Raw genomic sequence first — 17,187 nt, 5'->3', positions numbered from 1 at the left:
GAAGACAGACCCCCCAGGTGGAGGTCATTAGCATTTCAATGGTCTCGCTCTCTGCTTGTGCTGTCTCCACCCTTCTCTGAGTCACAGCACTGGGAACTGAAAATGGCTGGGGCTTTCTCCACTGAGCCGCAAAAGAAACAGAAAGTCCCCTTCGGACCTAGTCCGAGGCGACCCTCCAGCTCTCCAAGGTCAGTCATCACCCAAAGCCTCTGTCTGTTTTTTGGGGATTTGTACCTGTAGTGAGCAGTTCACACTCACTACTTGAAATCCCAGTTGGAGCTCAGCTGAGCTATATCCGCTTGCTGGGAGAGAGCTTCTCTCTGGCACCATGAGGCTTTGCAGCTCGGGCTGTGGGGGAGGGGGTCTCATGACTTGGATCCACAGGTTTTACTTACAGATTTTATGCTGTGATCTCGGGCATTCCTCCCAATTCAGGTTGGGGTATGATGAGTGGATGGTCTTGTTTGTCTCCCTGCAGTTATTCTGGATTATTTACTAGTTGTTTCTGGTTATTTTTTAGTTGTTCCAGGGGGACTACTTAGCTTCCACTCCTCTCTATGCCACCATCTTAGATCCTCCTGCCATAATGTTTTGAATAATTCTTCTTCTTTCTTTCTTCTCCATATTGCACTCCCCTACTGCATACATTGGTACACTGGATGTTGTCCCATGGATCTCTTAGGCTTTGTTCACCTTCCCCCCCCCCCCCCCACTTTTTTCTTTCTTCTCCTCAGCCTGGATCATTTCAATTGTCTTGTCTTTGAGTTCACTGATTCTTTTTTCTGCTACATCTAATCTCTTTTGAAGCCCTCCAGGGGTTCAGAGTGAGCTCTGACTCAGATCAAGTAAAGATATGCTTGTGAATGGGGATTTTCCAGGGAGCTTTCAGACAGGTCAAATAGCATTTTGAGGAGCTCCAAAGCTAGAGTGTTGCCTCCAGTGGCCGCTAGGCTGATGTTTTGTGGGTACCACATTTGCAAGCTACTGATTTTCAAAGCTAGCACAGAGCTGGATAGAGGGTGATGGGAATAGAGAAAGTTAAAATTCCACAAAACCCATTGTTATTGAGATTCAGCAGTTTTCTTGAAAACAAGCAAGCAAACAAACAAATACTTCTTTTATTGTTGCATGCCTTTGGTTAATATCCAGAGTTCCAAAAATTGATAATCACAATTTTGCCAGTGTCCTCACTGCTTTTATGAAGATTTTCAGAGGTCTTTACTTTATTGTTCCAGAAATCCTGTTGTGTTTTTAAAATATGCTTCCTATGCTGTGAATATAAACCTTCTTTTTTTTTGCTTTTAGATACTTTTGAGATTGCATCAGTAAACTTGCCCATTCCAGTGCAAGCCAAGAACTATTATAAGAATGTCTCTGACAACAAAGAGATTGTAAAATTAGTCTCTGTACTTAGCATGATTATCAACTCTACCAAAAAGGTATGTCAAGAGGATTTGTAGTCTAAGCACTTGGTTTTACAACATATCCCCATTTCAAAGTGGAACCCCACAAGTTCCATGTAGTCTGGGTTTTCCCCACTGTACTTCCAAAGAGCAGCTAATGACATCTCGTACACGCTCTGCAAGTGTTTCTTTAATTGAAAATCACTTTCTTTCTAGATTGCAAGGAGGAAGAGATTGCTTATTCCAGTGTTGTGTTCTGGCTAATGCCTTTACTTGTTTCTTTTAGTGCAAATGAATCCAACTGTTAAAATATCTGATCCTGCCCAAAGAACAAAATCAGAATGGGCTTATAATTCATCCTCATATAGTTGGTGATACTAGTATATTTGAAATAGAATAAGGTTTACAATAAACTTTTCATATTTGTTTAGCCTCAAATTTTACAGTAAAAATTTATATGCATTGTCATGTGGAAATTAGACAAATATAACAATAAATAATATATTAACACTGTCAATACAAACTTGTACTGGACGTGAATGTAAATTCAGGTTAATTTCTTTCTTCCAACCTGCTCCTCTCTCAACTTTCCCTTTTCTGTTTAGGGTAAAGTCGTTCTGGTAATCAAAAAGAATCAAAATCCTGAAGTCACTTTTTACTTTTTTTAATTTTCTATATCCACATTGCCACTATGACCTGTCGCTTAACAAATATTTCTTAGTGATGAGGGAATAGTTATTACTCAGTCAATATCTCTTTTCTGTTATACTCAATTTTGATAGAATGAGTTACAATTGTTTGAAAGCACTTTGAAAATCTGCCATAACAATGTAAGGAAATATTAGGTTTAGTTTTAATGCATTCCTGAGGGAACTGGAAGCTTATGCAAGCTTTCATTTTTCTTTTCTTGATATATCAAAGGTCCTGTACTTAATTTTTCTCTAGGGACAGTGTTCACATAATTCACTCTGACAAATATTTGACAAATCTTTATCTAGTACTTAGTATACCAGGCTCTATACTAAATGATAAAGGCAAGTGGAGTATAATAAAATCTCAGTAATCATTGGAAATACAATAGAATAAATCAATAATAAAGGCCAATACTTTCTCTAAATATAAGCAGCCAGTATTATAAAAATCTAAGTGTAAGATATAGTAGTTGAAATTAACATACTTCCAGCAACATAATACTTATCCCTGTGTCATTTTTGTTGTGCTTGTACATTATTTGAGGAAAATGCACAGATCTTGGTCTTCCTTAAAATAACAGAGAGAACTGACATTTAGAATATCTTGAAGGACTCTTTCCAGATTTATAGGCTGGCCAAATTGTTTCTGGAAGTGCATATTCACACTTATCATATTACTAGACGTGGCCAGCCTGCCACAGCCATAGCTCCTTCTGAATGATGTTGCGTCAATCACTGAAGACCCTATGAGCATTGCCCCTTCCTCTGGCCATAGCTGTGTGGACCAGAATGTAAACCTGAGCTGCACTGAGCAAGTTCATTGGTTGGCCATCAACTTCTAGCATGGCCTGGCTTGAAAAGATGAGCTGGACAAATACTCAAAATAACATTTAAGCACACAGCTCTGCCTGTGTAGTTCATGTAACTTTTCTTTTAAGCTTTTGGTTATGGCCACCATCAAATTTTCTGATTTAATAAATATTCACACTTTCAGATAAAATAGATGAAAGTCTAAAATTAGGGTGCATTCTGAATATTATGAAAGAGCTCAGGATTCTGGAATTTCTAACCGTATTCAGGAGTCTTTGATAATCTGTCATTCATTTTCCAAACCATCATTCATGTGTGAGTATGTCTACAGGTAGTTGCAATGTTTGGGGTATGTACGTCAGCAATGCACTCTGTGCCAAGTGGTCAGTTTTGGTGGGTACAGGCAGCGATGGGCCTAGCTTTTTGCATTTTTAGTAGGTAGGAAGTCTTATCACCCATTAAACCCAAGGCTCTGAGGGACATTTTGGCTGCATGCAGGGGCTGGAGTGAAACTACTTTGCTTAAAATAATTGCAGCAGTTAGACTGTGTTGGTAAAGCTCCACTCTGTCAAATGACTGCACTTGCTCTTCTCTCTCAATGTTTTCATTTTCCCATGCAGATACAGCTCTGAAATTATAGCATAACCCAGTGGAAAAACTTCATTCTCAAGAGATGTAAACATTAGAAATAAGAAGACAATTTTTAAATTGTTTGTAGATGATATGATTATCTACCAAATAAATTGAGAGGCTAATCTGAAAAAAAAGCATGGTCTGACAAGAGTGAAATTGGTAGTCAGTTGACAGATATTTCCTGTTTTGCAAAGTTGTACATTTAATATAATAAGGGTTTTGAGAAAAACAGGGTTGAGGTGGACACAAAACCCTAGATAACTTTGTAATGAGAGTATATAAAAAACAATAATAATCATAGAAAAATATTAACACACTTAATAAAATTATTATAAATAAAGGACTTCAGCATAAAAAATGAAGTGAAAGAAGCTCGGTGGAAGGTGGTGAAACATTTGAGGTGTCTGAGTTATGGAAACAAGGAAAAAATATACAAAGACTAGGTTGAACTGTGCAAAGAGCATTCTTAAGCCGTAGCAGTGACCACATCTGTCCAGGAAGAAGTGGTGACTGGGTGTGGTGCACGGAGCTGTGCGCCTCTGTGGCTTGCTGCTTGTGCCTCCTTCAGTTCACTTTATGCTTAGCTGCTTTTAAATGATAGTATAAGACAAAGTGCTGGGGAGAACAGCATTTGATCCTATGACCTGCCCATTATATTGACATGATCCCTTATTTACCAATTGTGAGCCAATGTTCCTTACAGAAGTACACTTTGTAGTAAACTGGATTGTGCATTAAATAGTCAATTTTTTAACCTATATGCTATCCAGAGCCAGTTATAAAGAGAGTGGGGAAAGACCCCATTTACAAAAGCATCACTGAAGGCATACCTAGGAATATACATAAAAACGAGTGTGTGGGGTCTTAGTGAAGATTACCCTAAAACCAAGTGTTAGTTTTTAAAAATATTGAAAGATATGGGAACATATAGCATGTTTCAGGATTGGGAGATTTAATTTTGTACAGATGCCAATTCTTATCTAATGGATTTCTACATGGTCTGTGATTCTGTGAAACATTCCAATGGAGTTTGATGCTAGATATTTTTTTTGCCCTCCCAGATCCACACTCTGCTCCTGGGGATCTGTTTGTCTTGGGGTGGGTCTTTTTGCCCGGTGGGGGGCTGACTTGTGGGAGCACATCAACAGGATCCTCTTGGGCTTTTCAGTGGGGTTTGACCAATGGGGAGAACTGGAGATCTGAGGGAGGGAAGAGAGTGACCCAGGTTAATTTTTCCCACGACACCTTTCCTATGACATTACCTCCAGCTGTGGTTTTTGACGTCAGGGTCCAGCTCCAATCAAGAGGGCCCTCTCTTCTAGTTGCTAGACTCTCTCTTCTAGTTGCTAGAGAATGTCCTCCTCCCTGCATCTCCTTGGCTACAGATGGCAACAGTTTCACTGTTTCTGACCCTGGGGTACTGTCCACAACTTTGTACATGGTCCCAGTTCATGGCATTTCTAACCCATCACACAGTTGCTAATTAAACATTTTAATAAATCCATAGGAAACCTCAGCAATTTGTAAATATTCACTTATATCTTGATGCCATTTCAGATTCTTCCTTCTCAACGTCTGTTATTTATATTCTAGGAAGTTCTTACGTCCATGGAGTGTTTCAAACGCTACAATCACATTTGGCAAAAGGAGAAAGAAGAAACTGTTATGACATTTATTTTGAAAAGCCCCTTGCTTTCAGAATTTGAATCCCAGATTCTCTATTTCCAAAACTTAGAGCAGGAAATTAATGCTGAGCCTGAATATATCTGCGTGGGTCCCATTGCGCTGTACACAGGTTGGTTCATTTCCTTTCAGACAGTTGTGAAAATTCAACAGTGTTGTTCTATATCTACCTATTTAGTATTCTAGAGAGTTCTAGTTATCTTAAAGATTGACTTTCCTTTTATGGGCCTCCAGCTTTAAAACCAGTTTGTAGCCTTGTTTTTAATTCCCTTCTGCATAATTTGTTATTCTGGCTATTTTGAACACTTTGCTGCTAAACTTTGAAAGTAAATGTTAATTCAGAGAAAGAGGCTGGGTCTGTTGTATTTGGAATTAAAGTTTACCTTTTAAAAATAAACACAATAACAATTGATTTGAAGCTCCAATCTCCAAGGGTTTTGATGTACTTTTTTTCCTAGCATTTTGAAATATGCTTTGAATTGGTGCAAAAACAAATTTAATAAAATGAATAAATGTGTAATGATTAGGAAAAAGTAATTTTTTTTTTCAGTTTAACTTTCCAGGTACTCAAGGGCTACAAAGTGCATAGTATTTACTATTGATGAATAATAGCGCTGTGCCTTCCTAAACTGTTTTACAATTTTCAAACTGAGCTGTGAACATCTGTGTTTTCCAGCTGACTTGAAGTTAGCCCTGACTGCTGAGACAAAGGCCTGGATGGCTGTCATAGGCCGCCACTGTAATAGAAAATACAGGAGTGAGATGGAAAACATTTTTACACTCATAGAAGAATTCAATAAGAAACTGAATCGTCAAATTAAAGATATTGATGATATTCGGATTGCTATGGCTGCACTGAAAGAAATCAGGGAGCAGCAAATTCCTATCGATTTTCAAGTAGGACCTATTGAGGTAAATAATAATCATTTGTTCATTGTAGAAATACCTCCACGTGGTGAATGCCATTAAGTGACATTATGACCAAGTGTCTGGACTGTGGTTATAAATGGATGCTAAACCTCAGAACAGTAATTTCAGAAATGATGATATTTAATCCAATTGCACATACTGTGACCAGTTGTAGTCTTTTAGATGCTGTCTTAGGTCAGGTCCATAAAAGTGGAGCCTGAGATGAGGATTTCTGTGCCAGTCATTTATGGAGAGAGTGCTCATGGGAGCAGGGGATTGAGGGAAGCAGGAAAGAACAGGAGGAAAGCTAAGCTAAAATGTGGCTCTGCTGGAAATGAACTTCAGGCTGATCCTGTGGTGAGCTCTGGAACACGCATTGTACTACTTCATCGGTGCCACTTTGAGGCAGGACGGACTGATCTTTGCACTGCCAGCTCAGTTGGTTATGGATCATAAAGTCCCCATCAGGAGGCTCCCATTCAGCTTAGGGAGATTTTTTTTTAGGGTAGGAGTCAGCTGTGATCTATGCAACCAATACTTCCAGCTGGGAATGGGAATGTAACCTGGTAATTGGGATCTGGGAGGGGCACCAACAGTGTCCATACATGTGTTAACTCATTCAATCTTTACTGCAACACCCACTTTACATGCAAGAAAATTGAGGGTCAGAGGGGTTATGCAATTTGACTTAGTGTTGCACGTTACTTTTATTTTTATATTATATCATACTGTCCTTTCCAGATTATACACCATGGCCAAGTAGGATTTATCCCAGGAATGTAAGAGTGGTTCAAAATACAAAAATCAACCAATAGAATAGAAAGAATGAGAAAACCCACCTGATGATCTCAATAAACACAGAAAAGGCATTTGACAAAATTCAGAACCCTTTCTTGGAAAAACACTCAGAAAACTAGGAATACAAGGGAGATTTCTCAACATGATAAAGTCCATTTAGAAAAAAATCCATAGTAACATCATATTCAATTGCAAAAGACTTAAAGCTTTCTGCCTAAGATCAGTAATAAGACAAGAATGACTTCTTTTACTGCTTCTATTCAGTATTGTACTAGAAGTTCCAGCCAGAAAAACTAGGCAAGAAGAAAGAAATAAAAGGTATCCAAATTGGAGGAATAACTATAAAAATGGCGGGATCATCCATGTTCATGGATTGGAAGAGTTAATATTGTTAAGATGTCAATATTACAAAAAGCAAGCTCAGATTCAATGCAATCCCTATTAAAATTCCAGCAGCCTTTTCTTGCGGAAATGGGAAAGCCAATCCTTAAATTCAAATGGAACTGCAAGAGGCTGTGAGTAGTCAAAACAATTTTGAAAAAATGAAAAATGAAGGACTAACATTTCTTGATTTAAAAATGTACCACAAAGGTGTAATAATCAAAACAGTGCGGTACTGGCAAAAGGATAGGGGAATTCGTAGGGACACACATGGACAAAAACCTAAAGGAAATCAGGAAAACAATAGTGAACACAAAGAGAAAATCAGTAGAGAGATGGAAATTATGAAAAGGAACCAACAGAGCTGAAGACCATAGTAACAGAAATTAAAAATTCTTTGGAGGAGTTCAGCAGATTGGAACTGGCAGAAGAAAGAATCAGTGAACTTGAAGATTAGGAAATTGAAATCATTCAGTCTGAGGAACAGAGAGAAGAAAGAATGAAGAAGAGTGAACTGAGGAACTTGTGGGGCATCATCAAGCAAACCAATATATGCATTGTGGGAGTCCCAGAAGGAGAGAAAGGGGCAGAGAGAATAGTCAGAGGAAATAATGGCTGAAAATTCCCCCAATTTAATGAAAGACATGACTATACTCATCCAAGGCACTCACCAAACTCCAAACAGGGTGGAACCAAACAGACCTATGCTGTAGCATATTATATTCAGGCTGTTGAATGTGAAAAATAAAGACAAAATTCTGCAAGAGAGAAGCAATGTGTCCTGTACATGGGAGCCTCAGTAAGATTAATACCAATTTCTCAATTGGAAACCATGGAGGCAAGAAGGCAATGGGATGACATATTTAAGATGTGGAATGCAAAAAATTGCCAACCATGAATTCTGTATCTTCCAAAACTGTCTTTCAAAAATGAGAGAAGATTAAGACATACCCAGATAACAAAATCTAAAGGACTCTGTCATTATTAGACTGGCCCCATGAAAGATGCTAAAGAGAGTTCTGCAGGTTGAAAGTAAAGGGCAAGAGACAATGAATCAAAGCCTCTTGAAGACATAAAGGTCTCTGGTGAGGTAATGACATGGTGAGGGTAATGACATGGGTAAATGTCAGATGTGTGTTCCCACAATTGAAAAAAACAAAGAAAGAACAACTAAAGAGACAATAACAATGAAATGCAATATATAACCCTGGATGGGATCTAGCAAAGGAGGAGAAAAGGCTCAAAGGGACATTATTGGGACATATGAAAAAAATTGGAATATAGACTATAAGCTTTATATCAATGTTAAGTTCCTTTAACTTGATAACTGCACTTAAGATGATTACATAAGTGAATATCCTTGTTCTCAGGAAATGTATTTGGCAGTATTAAGAGTTCACAGATCATGATGTATACAACCTATACTCAAGTGTTCAGAAAATGGATTGATAGACAGATAGATAGATAGATGGATGGATAGACAGAATGATATGGCAAACATGGCAAAAATTTAAAATCGGTGGATCTGTGTATCTGGGGGCAGGGGTATGTTGTAGTTATCTCCATGGGGTATGTATTATTCTTGAGCCCATCCTATAAGTTTGAAAATATTTCAAAATAAAGAGTTAAAAAAAGCTGTAATGACATACTAGTTCATAGCCACAAAGATAGATATTATTCAAAAAAAGTGTTGGAAAGGATGTGGAGAAATTGTAACTAGTGCATTGTTGGTGGGAATGTAAAATAGTATAGCCATCGTGGAAGGCAATACGGCTGTTCCTCAAAAAGTTAAATATGGAATTACCATATGACCTGGTGTATTAGTCATGATTCTTCAGGGAAACAGAACTGACATGACACACACACACACACACACACACACACAAATGTATGTATACACAAATATAAACACACATATATACATATACATACACATTTATATACACACACATAGATACACACACACGCACATATATATACACACATATATGTAAATATGAGATTTATTATAGGAGTTGGCTCACATGACTGTAGGGATTGGCAAGTTCTTATCTCCTTGGGCAGGCGGCAAGTTGGAAGCTTGATGAAGGTTTTCGATGAACTGCCCAGGAGAAGCTGGTTGGCTAAAGTAGAGATGTAAATTCTTCCTTCTGACTGCTTAAATCTTCATTTCTCCCTTTAAGGCTTGTCTCATTGCTAAAGGCCACCTCCTTGGTTGATTGTAGATGTTATCAGCCATAGGTGCAACCAACTTACTGATAATTTAAATCCGTGAAATACCATCACAGTAACAGTCAGGCCAGTGCTTCCTTTACCAAACAACTGGACACCATCACCTAGCCAAGTTAACACATGGACTTACCCATCACACCTGGCAATTCCACTTCTAAGTTATACCTAAAGAAAGAGAAAACAGGTTCTGAAACAGATACCTGTAAACCAATGTTTATAGCAGCATTATTCTCTATAGCCAAAAAGTGGAAACATTTGAAGTATCCATCAACAAATGGATGATGGATATACATACACACAATACAATATTATTTGGCCGTAGAAAGGAATGACGTTTTGAAACATGCTCAACATGGAGGAAACTTGAAAACATTATGCCCAGTGTAATAAGCAAGGCAATAAGAACAAATATTGTGTGATACCACTTTCAAGAGATGACAAATTCCAAGAGATAGAAAGTAGATTAGAGATTACCAGGGCCAGATGGGGAGGGCGAGAAGAGCAAGTGTTTTGAAAAACAAAGCACAGCATGGCAAAACAAAACAAAGCATGATTCCAGACATAGGAGCGATTATCTTTTCATCCCACCCTAACTTGAACACCTGGATTTGTAGTTTGATGGGCAAGATTACACTCTTGTCCCACAGATTTTGCATCTCTGAATTTTGAAAAATTTCAAATTAAGGTGAAATGGCACAGACCATGCACAGTTGTGCCTCGGCTGCAGTGGGCTGTGGAATCACAAGATCCTTCTTGCTCTTTCTGGGAATAGAAGCATAAAGGAAAGAGCCCCTTCTTGTGTAGGATTGGGATGAGCAACATCCCAGGAGGAAGTCTAGTTACCGACAGGCCTGTTTTCACCACCTGAGGGTTAAGACAAAATGGAGTCAGGTGGTGAAGATCAAAATATAATCTTTATTATTGAAGCCTTTATTATTTGGAGGACCTGATTCAGTGTAATGACTGCCCCTGGCCCCTAGACCTCTTCTCCCAACCCTATGGCTTTGGAACACTAAAGCTTGAACTGTATAGCTCACCTTTCCAAGGCAGCGTAGGGTGCTGCAGGCCTCTGCATTGTGAGGTATGGAGGTTGCAGAGCAGAATTCCAGAGAAAGAGGGAGCAGGGAGGAGGCTCTGGGACATGCTTGTCCAGCTCTCCCCAAATCAACATTTACTTCCTTGGGGAAGGGTAACCATGGGGCAAGAAGCAGGGATATTTAGGGAAAATGCCTTCTCATGAAAACCAAACTGTGCCTCATTTTCATCTTTTAGCCAAGAGAATGGTTGTTCTAGTTTGCTAATGCTGCCAGAATGCAAAATACCAGAAATGGATTGGCTTTCATAAAAGAGGGTTTACTTGGTTACACAGTTACAGTCTTAAGGCCAAAAAGTGTCCAAGGTGACGCATCAACAATCGGGTACCTTCACTAGAGGATGGCCAGTGGTATCCGGAAAACTTCTGTTAGCTGGGAAGGCATGTGGCTGGCATCTTCTCCAAGTTCTGGTTTCAAAATGGCTTTCTCCCAGGACGTTCCTCTCTAGGCCGCAGCTCCTCTTCAAAATGTCACTCTTGGTTGCTCTTGGGGCATCCTCTCTTAACTTCTCTGGAGCAAGAGTCTGCTTTCAACAGCCATCTTCAAACTGTCTGTCATCTGCAGCTGCTCTCTCAGCTTCTGTGCATTCTTCAAAGTGTCCCTCTTGGCTGTAGCAGCTTGCTCCTGCTGTCTAATCTTATATAGTGCTCCAGTAATTTAATTCAGACCCACCCTGAATGGGCGGGCCAACACCTCTATGGAAATTATCCAATCAGAGTCATCACCCACAGTTGGGTGCGTCAGATCTCCATGGAAACACTCAAAGAATTACAATCTAATTAACACTGATAGGTCTGCCCACACAAGATTACATCAAAGATAATGGCATTTTGGGGGACATAATACATTCAAACCAGCACAGTGGTCCAGGATTTTGCATGCTGAGGGCAATGGCCTGGCTCAGTTCTGATTCAAGAACACTCTCCTCTGTCTTTCCATCGGAAACGCGTACCCAACAAAGTGAAATGGGATAGAGTGAAAAGTCCTGATTTATGTTGTTGTCCTAACTTTAGCAATGAAATTATTTTGTGTTTTCCATTTACTTGATGTAACTGCATAGTATTCAAATGCAACGTGGAGGTCTAAGTAAAAACATCTTTTATTTGTATAATGTTTTATAGTTTTCAAAATGCTTTTAGGATGGTATTATTTGATACTCACAAAAATACTGTGAGGGAGACAGGGAATTTTCCCATTTTACAGATGAGAAAACTGAAACTGAGTGGCTCAGTTATTCATAGAAGCTCTCACAGTTTGCAAGCAGAATAGCTTGAACTCTCAGGGTGGTTTTCCTATCACGCTCATCTTTTCTGTTCTAATGCTTTAATAAATTACTATGTGTAGATGTTTGCATCTGACTGGCAGACATTAAGTTTTTCTTGTTTTGTGCAGGAATCTTATGCCTTGCTTAACAAATATGGACTTCTGGTAGCAAAGGAAGAGATGGAGAAGGTTGATACCCTGCGCTATGCTTGGGAGAAGCTTCTGGCACGTGCCAGCGAGGTTCAGAGTGAATTAGTCTCCCTGCAGCCCAGTTTCAGGAAAGAGCTCATTAGCACCCTGGAGGTCTTCCACCAAGACTGTCACCAATTCTATTTGGACTATGACCTGGTACGACTGGCTTTTTCTGTGTTCATGTATGGGGAAGAGTGAACAGAGCATGAAAAATGGAGTTGTCTTTTAAAAATTGTCTGCCAAATTCCATGAAAAGGGACACACCTAAGGATGGGAATTTTATTTTCACAAGTATGTTTCCTTTTGCAAACCTTCTTTCTCCTTAGAGTTCTTCCAGTATAATTTCAACAGGAAATGGGAATTTTAAAAGTTCACATTATATAATTGGTCTGTTTTGAAGTTGTTTTGATGGCTTTCTAAATTTGTGTAGAAATTTACTATTTACATGTAGTTATAATGGCTGTCCTTCCCACCTCATTCATTCATTCCACAAATAATATAAAGCACCCAGCATGTTCCAGGACCTGTTCTTGGTGCTGTGGATACAGAAGTGGATGAGACAGATGGAGTCCTATGTCATATATGTGGGTTTTAGTGCAGTATCTTCAGTGAGAATATGGTGTGTATTCATAACCATTTCCCGAAAATTAAAAGGTGCTATACGAGGGAAATATGTAGTGTGTATGGTAGCATTTGAGCCTATTAACTAGTAACACACCAAACCCCAAAGCTTACAAAGTTAGGAGATTGGATCCATAGACTAACTTTCTGGATAAAGAAACACAGAAATCCATATATTTAAGGTGCCCTGAAGTAGGAAAACCTTATTTGGATGGTAAGATGATAGGTCATTTTACAAATGGGACTTAGAATGATGAAATCTGTGAGTCACATGGCAGTAATGCTTTAGTTCAAAACCAGATATTACATATGATTTTAGACTAGCCACTGATCCTTTTCTTGCCTGTCACCTAAGAAAGAAATCAATAATACGTATTTCTAATTTTCAAAGTTTCTTGACTTTTGGAAGTTGTAGCATTAACTTGGTTTTTTTTTTTTTTTTTGACTTGAAAAAATATTTCCAAATGAGTCGCTTTTTGCGACTTATTTTTTTACAAATTAAAAACTAAGTTTTCTATCATGTATGTGCCATGCATGAAAACTAACTTTGATACCCAGATCCTTTGAGCTTGTGGACCTTTGCAGATGGTTTATTCTATTTTATGTTTGTCTTAATGTTTTGTTTCAGAATGGTCCAATGGCTGTTGGCTTGAAGCCCCAGGAAGCCAGTGATAGGCTTATCATGTTTCAGGTAATTATTTTAGTTTCTATGACCTTCTAAATAACCAAAACCTTATTGTGTTTTAAACACATATTTTTTCTTAATATAGAAAGGTCTATTGTGGAATATGGCACAATAACTTAAATTTTTAAAGTGTGGCTTGGTATTGGTATAATTAGAAGTGGTTTCTATGTTAATTAATTACATCTATTTAATATTTATGTTGATATGTGCCTGATAATCATTGAGGTTTGCTTGTTCGCCAATTTCTGTTTTCATTTGCATGTTCGTTCGTATGTAAATTATCATGATGGATTTTCACTTGTGTTTTGTTAGAATCAATTTGAAAACATCTATCGGAAATATATCACCTACACTGGAGGAGAGGAGCTTTTTGGTCTGCCGGTTACTCAGTACCCTCAGCTTCTCGAAATAAAGAAGCAACTCAATCTTCTACAGAAAATATATACTCTGTACAACAGCGTCATAGAAACTGTAAATAGCTATCATGATATTCTTTGGTCTGAAGTGAATATTGAAAAAATCAACAATGAACTCGTAGAATTCCAGAACAGGTGAGAAGTTAAATGTTTAACATGCCCGGAGCTATTGAACCCCAAATGCTTTCTTCTTTGATAGGCTGTCAAGTTCTTTTCACCTCAGACATTTCAAAAGCACATCTTGCTGTGTTGTTGTCTGTTGTCATCAGCTTTGTCAAATGGTATTTATTAATGACCCTTGTGTGCATGTTGTGAGACAAGCACATCCTTTAAACCTGGATGCATCTTGCCAGGAGCTTTTCTGCAGCTTAGAGGGAGCTGATCTCTATTTATGTTGCACTTACCAAACATCTGACATTTATATTAGGTGATTTCCTGAATTTTCTACATCATTTTAATAGTTGGACCCAGAGGAACTGGAGGGTCATTTGCTCTTTCTTTTGGTAGATGACAGCCTGACACACTATGCTGTGCTTTGTACTTAGTAGCTTCTCAATACATGTTTGTGAAATTGAATTGAATTGAAAGGCACCTCTCTCCTTTAAAATGATGCCTTTCCCCTGGTTAATTGTTTTGGAGGATTGAAAAGAAATCTTTACTAATTGGGAGGAGTGCTTTTCTGTAATATAAAAATCAGTGTATTATATTAACCGATGTTCTCTGAGTCAAGGAATACATAAAATGTGATTGGTCTTGGAAGTGGGTGTATAGTGTGCTTTTTGGGTAGAAAAGCTGACAGACAATCTTGGGTTGGAGATGTCTCGGCTCATATTCGAAGGCCCTTCTCCTGGCCGTTGGCTGTTGGCTTCCCTCTGCAGGTGCCGGAAACTTCCCCGGGCCTTGAAGGATTGGCAGGCTTTCCTGGACCTGAAGAAAACCATTGACGAGTTCAGTGAGTGCTGCCCCCTGCTGGAGCACATGGCCAGCAAGGCCATGATGGAGAGGCACTGGGAGAGAATAACCGCTCTAACTGGGCACAGACTGGACGTGGGGAAAGAAACCTTTAAGTTAAGGAATATTATGGAGGCACCTCTTCTGAAATACAAAGAGGAAATAGAGGTACAGTTGATAGGGAGTGTGGTGTGGTGGAAGTTTGGAAAGTCTCGTGGTATTTGTCTTAGAGTCTTCCAGCATTATGGAATGTTGGATCAGTAAATCAAGCCAGCACAACTGCAACTCTTTCCCTGGGTGCTATCCATTAATTCCTTCAACCAGTGTTTATTGAGTGCCTACTACATGGCAGGTTGAGTGCTAGGTGTTGGGGACATAAGGATGCATCCTTGCAGTAATAGATCATTAAATGATGTGTATAATTAGATAATTACACACATAAAGGTATAGTTACAAGCTGTGGTAAATACCGTTGAAGAAAAGGTGTATTGCTCTACAGGAACCTACAGTAAAGGGGTTTGACCTGTATGGGGGTAGGAGAAGGGTGGTAAGTGTAGGGAAGTCTGAGGGTCATGGGCAGGAACCACTGCATAAAGGGAGTGTGCTCCTTTTTTGGTGAGTGAGGGGATTTCAGTTGAGAGTGCAAAGAAAACAATTCCAGGCAGATGGATCAGCATGTGCGATGGCTCTGAGGTGTGTTTGAGGAACCAGAAGAAAGCTGGTGTGACTGAGTCAGGAGGTGAGGAAGAGTGGATACAGCTGGGGCTGGGGATGTGAGGTGGGGCTAGAACTTGTTATTGATGAGGTCTTGAGAGCAATGGGGAGCCATCTAGGAGATGTGTTTTACGCAGGAGAATGACATGGTTAGATTTGCATTTTGTTATGATCACTCTGGTAACCCTGTGGAGAAAGAATTGGAGGAACACAAGGCAGGGAGAGGGGATGATGGTGAAACCAACTGGGAGGTTGTGAGAGTAGCCCAGGTAAGAGAGAACGGTGTGTTGAATGACAGGAAGTAGTGAAGCTGAAGAGGGAAGGAAAGACACAAGAGATCTTTACAAGGTAAAAACTGGCTAGAATTTGGTGATGGAGTGAAGATGGTGAGAGAAAGAAGGTAAAAGGCTAACGATGTATCCTAGGTTTCTTGTCAAGGGATCTCGATGTATGATGTGCTTCCCACTGAGGCAGGAAATAGTGGAAGGGGTAGGTTGGATAAAAAAGTGCATAGATGATGAGTTTGATTTGGGGCATGGGTTTGATATTTCACAGATTGTGCTTGGGGTGTCCTTGAAACATCCAAGCAGAGATGTCCAGTAGGCAACTGGATGTTGGTCTTGCTTGGAGATATAAAACTTTACTGAATGCCTGGGTAGAGATGAGCTGTCCCAGGGACAGATTTTTGTATGAGAAGTAAAGAGGGTGAGGGCAGGGCTTGAGTAATAGTCTAGGAAAAATGAAGCCACAGAGGGGACAGGGAAAGTGACCAGAGATACGGGAGGAAATCAGGTTTCTGCTATGTTCCTCCTCTTGAACTGTATTAATTTGAATTTAGACTTAAATCAGAGGCATGTTAAATTTTGAGTCTGTGATTTAAAGTTTCAAATTTTTAAAAATTATTGCATATCTTATCTGTCATCTTTAATTCTGGAGTAGTTTGGTGGGAAATTTTATAAACTAAGATTCTATTATATAGTTGTATCTCTATTTCTATACCTAAACCTACGTATGTATCTACCTATCCATCCATCCATCCATCTACCTATATCATCTATCTTTATCTATATTCTTCTATTTATCTATCTATCTATCTATCTATCTATCTATCTATCTATCTATCTATCTATCTATCTATCTATCTATCTACTATCATTTCTCATCTATCATCTCTATCTTCCTACCTACTATCTTTTCCATTTATTATATTGCATTTTAGATTTGGAAATATAAATGTTTATTGGTAGATATAGGGCAAATAGTGAAGACAGGGCCTCTGCTGAACTTAGACTATTATAGAAGGATGTGTGACTTTCATCTGATAAAATGAAGAATTTTCAATTTTGATAGGACATCTGTATCAGTGCTATAAAGGAGAGGGACATTGAGCAAAAACTGAAGCAAGTGATTACCGAGTGGGACAACAAAATATTCACATTTGGCAGCTTTAAAACCCGTGGAGAGCTCCTCCTGAGAGGAGACAGTACCGCGGAAGTCATCGCCAGCGTGGAGGACAGCTTAATGCTGCTGGGTTCCCTACTGAGCAGCAGGTAGAAAAACCACCCGTCTTTTTTCTTAGAGTTGAGAATCATAAAAACAAGCATTTCAAGGGAAATTAATAAGAAATGCATTATAGAAATATCACTCATACCATTTATTCAATATTTAAAATACTGGTTTTCATTTTAGCCTTTGGCACTGCATGTGTAA

The 17,187-nt window shown here is 38.9% G+C and overlaps 1 protein-coding gene across 1 annotated transcript in view; it reads left to right on the top strand.

Moving 5' to 3' along the window:
• DNAH5 (dynein axonemal heavy chain 5) overlaps nt 1-17,187 on the top strand; it is a 249,075-nt gene that overhangs the window by 78,281 nt on the left and 153,607 nt on the right. The window contains exons 22-29 of the mRNA XM_037799237.1: nt 1,306-1,439; nt 5,132-5,333; nt 5,898-6,133; nt 12,028-12,246; nt 13,340-13,402; nt 13,709-13,947; nt 14,691-14,931; nt 16,828-17,027. Coding sequence (XP_037655165.1) covers nt 1,306-1,439; nt 5,132-5,333; nt 5,898-6,133; nt 12,028-12,246; nt 13,340-13,402; nt 13,709-13,947; nt 14,691-14,931; nt 16,828-17,027 — 1,534 coding nt within the window. The remainder of the gene's footprint in view (nt 1-1,305; nt 1,440-5,131; nt 5,334-5,897; nt 6,134-12,027; nt 12,247-13,339; nt 13,403-13,708; nt 13,948-14,690; nt 14,932-16,827; nt 17,028-17,187) is intronic.

Source organism: Choloepus didactylus, chromosome 11, assembly GCF_015220235.1.
Source record: "Choloepus didactylus isolate mChoDid1 chromosome 11, mChoDid1.pri, whole genome shotgun sequence".
Lineage (NCBI taxonomy): Eukaryota > Metazoa > Chordata > Mammalia > Pilosa > Megalonychidae > Choloepus > Choloepus didactylus.
Note: the sequence above shows the minus strand (reverse complement) of the source record. Positions and strands in the feature narration are given on the sequence as shown.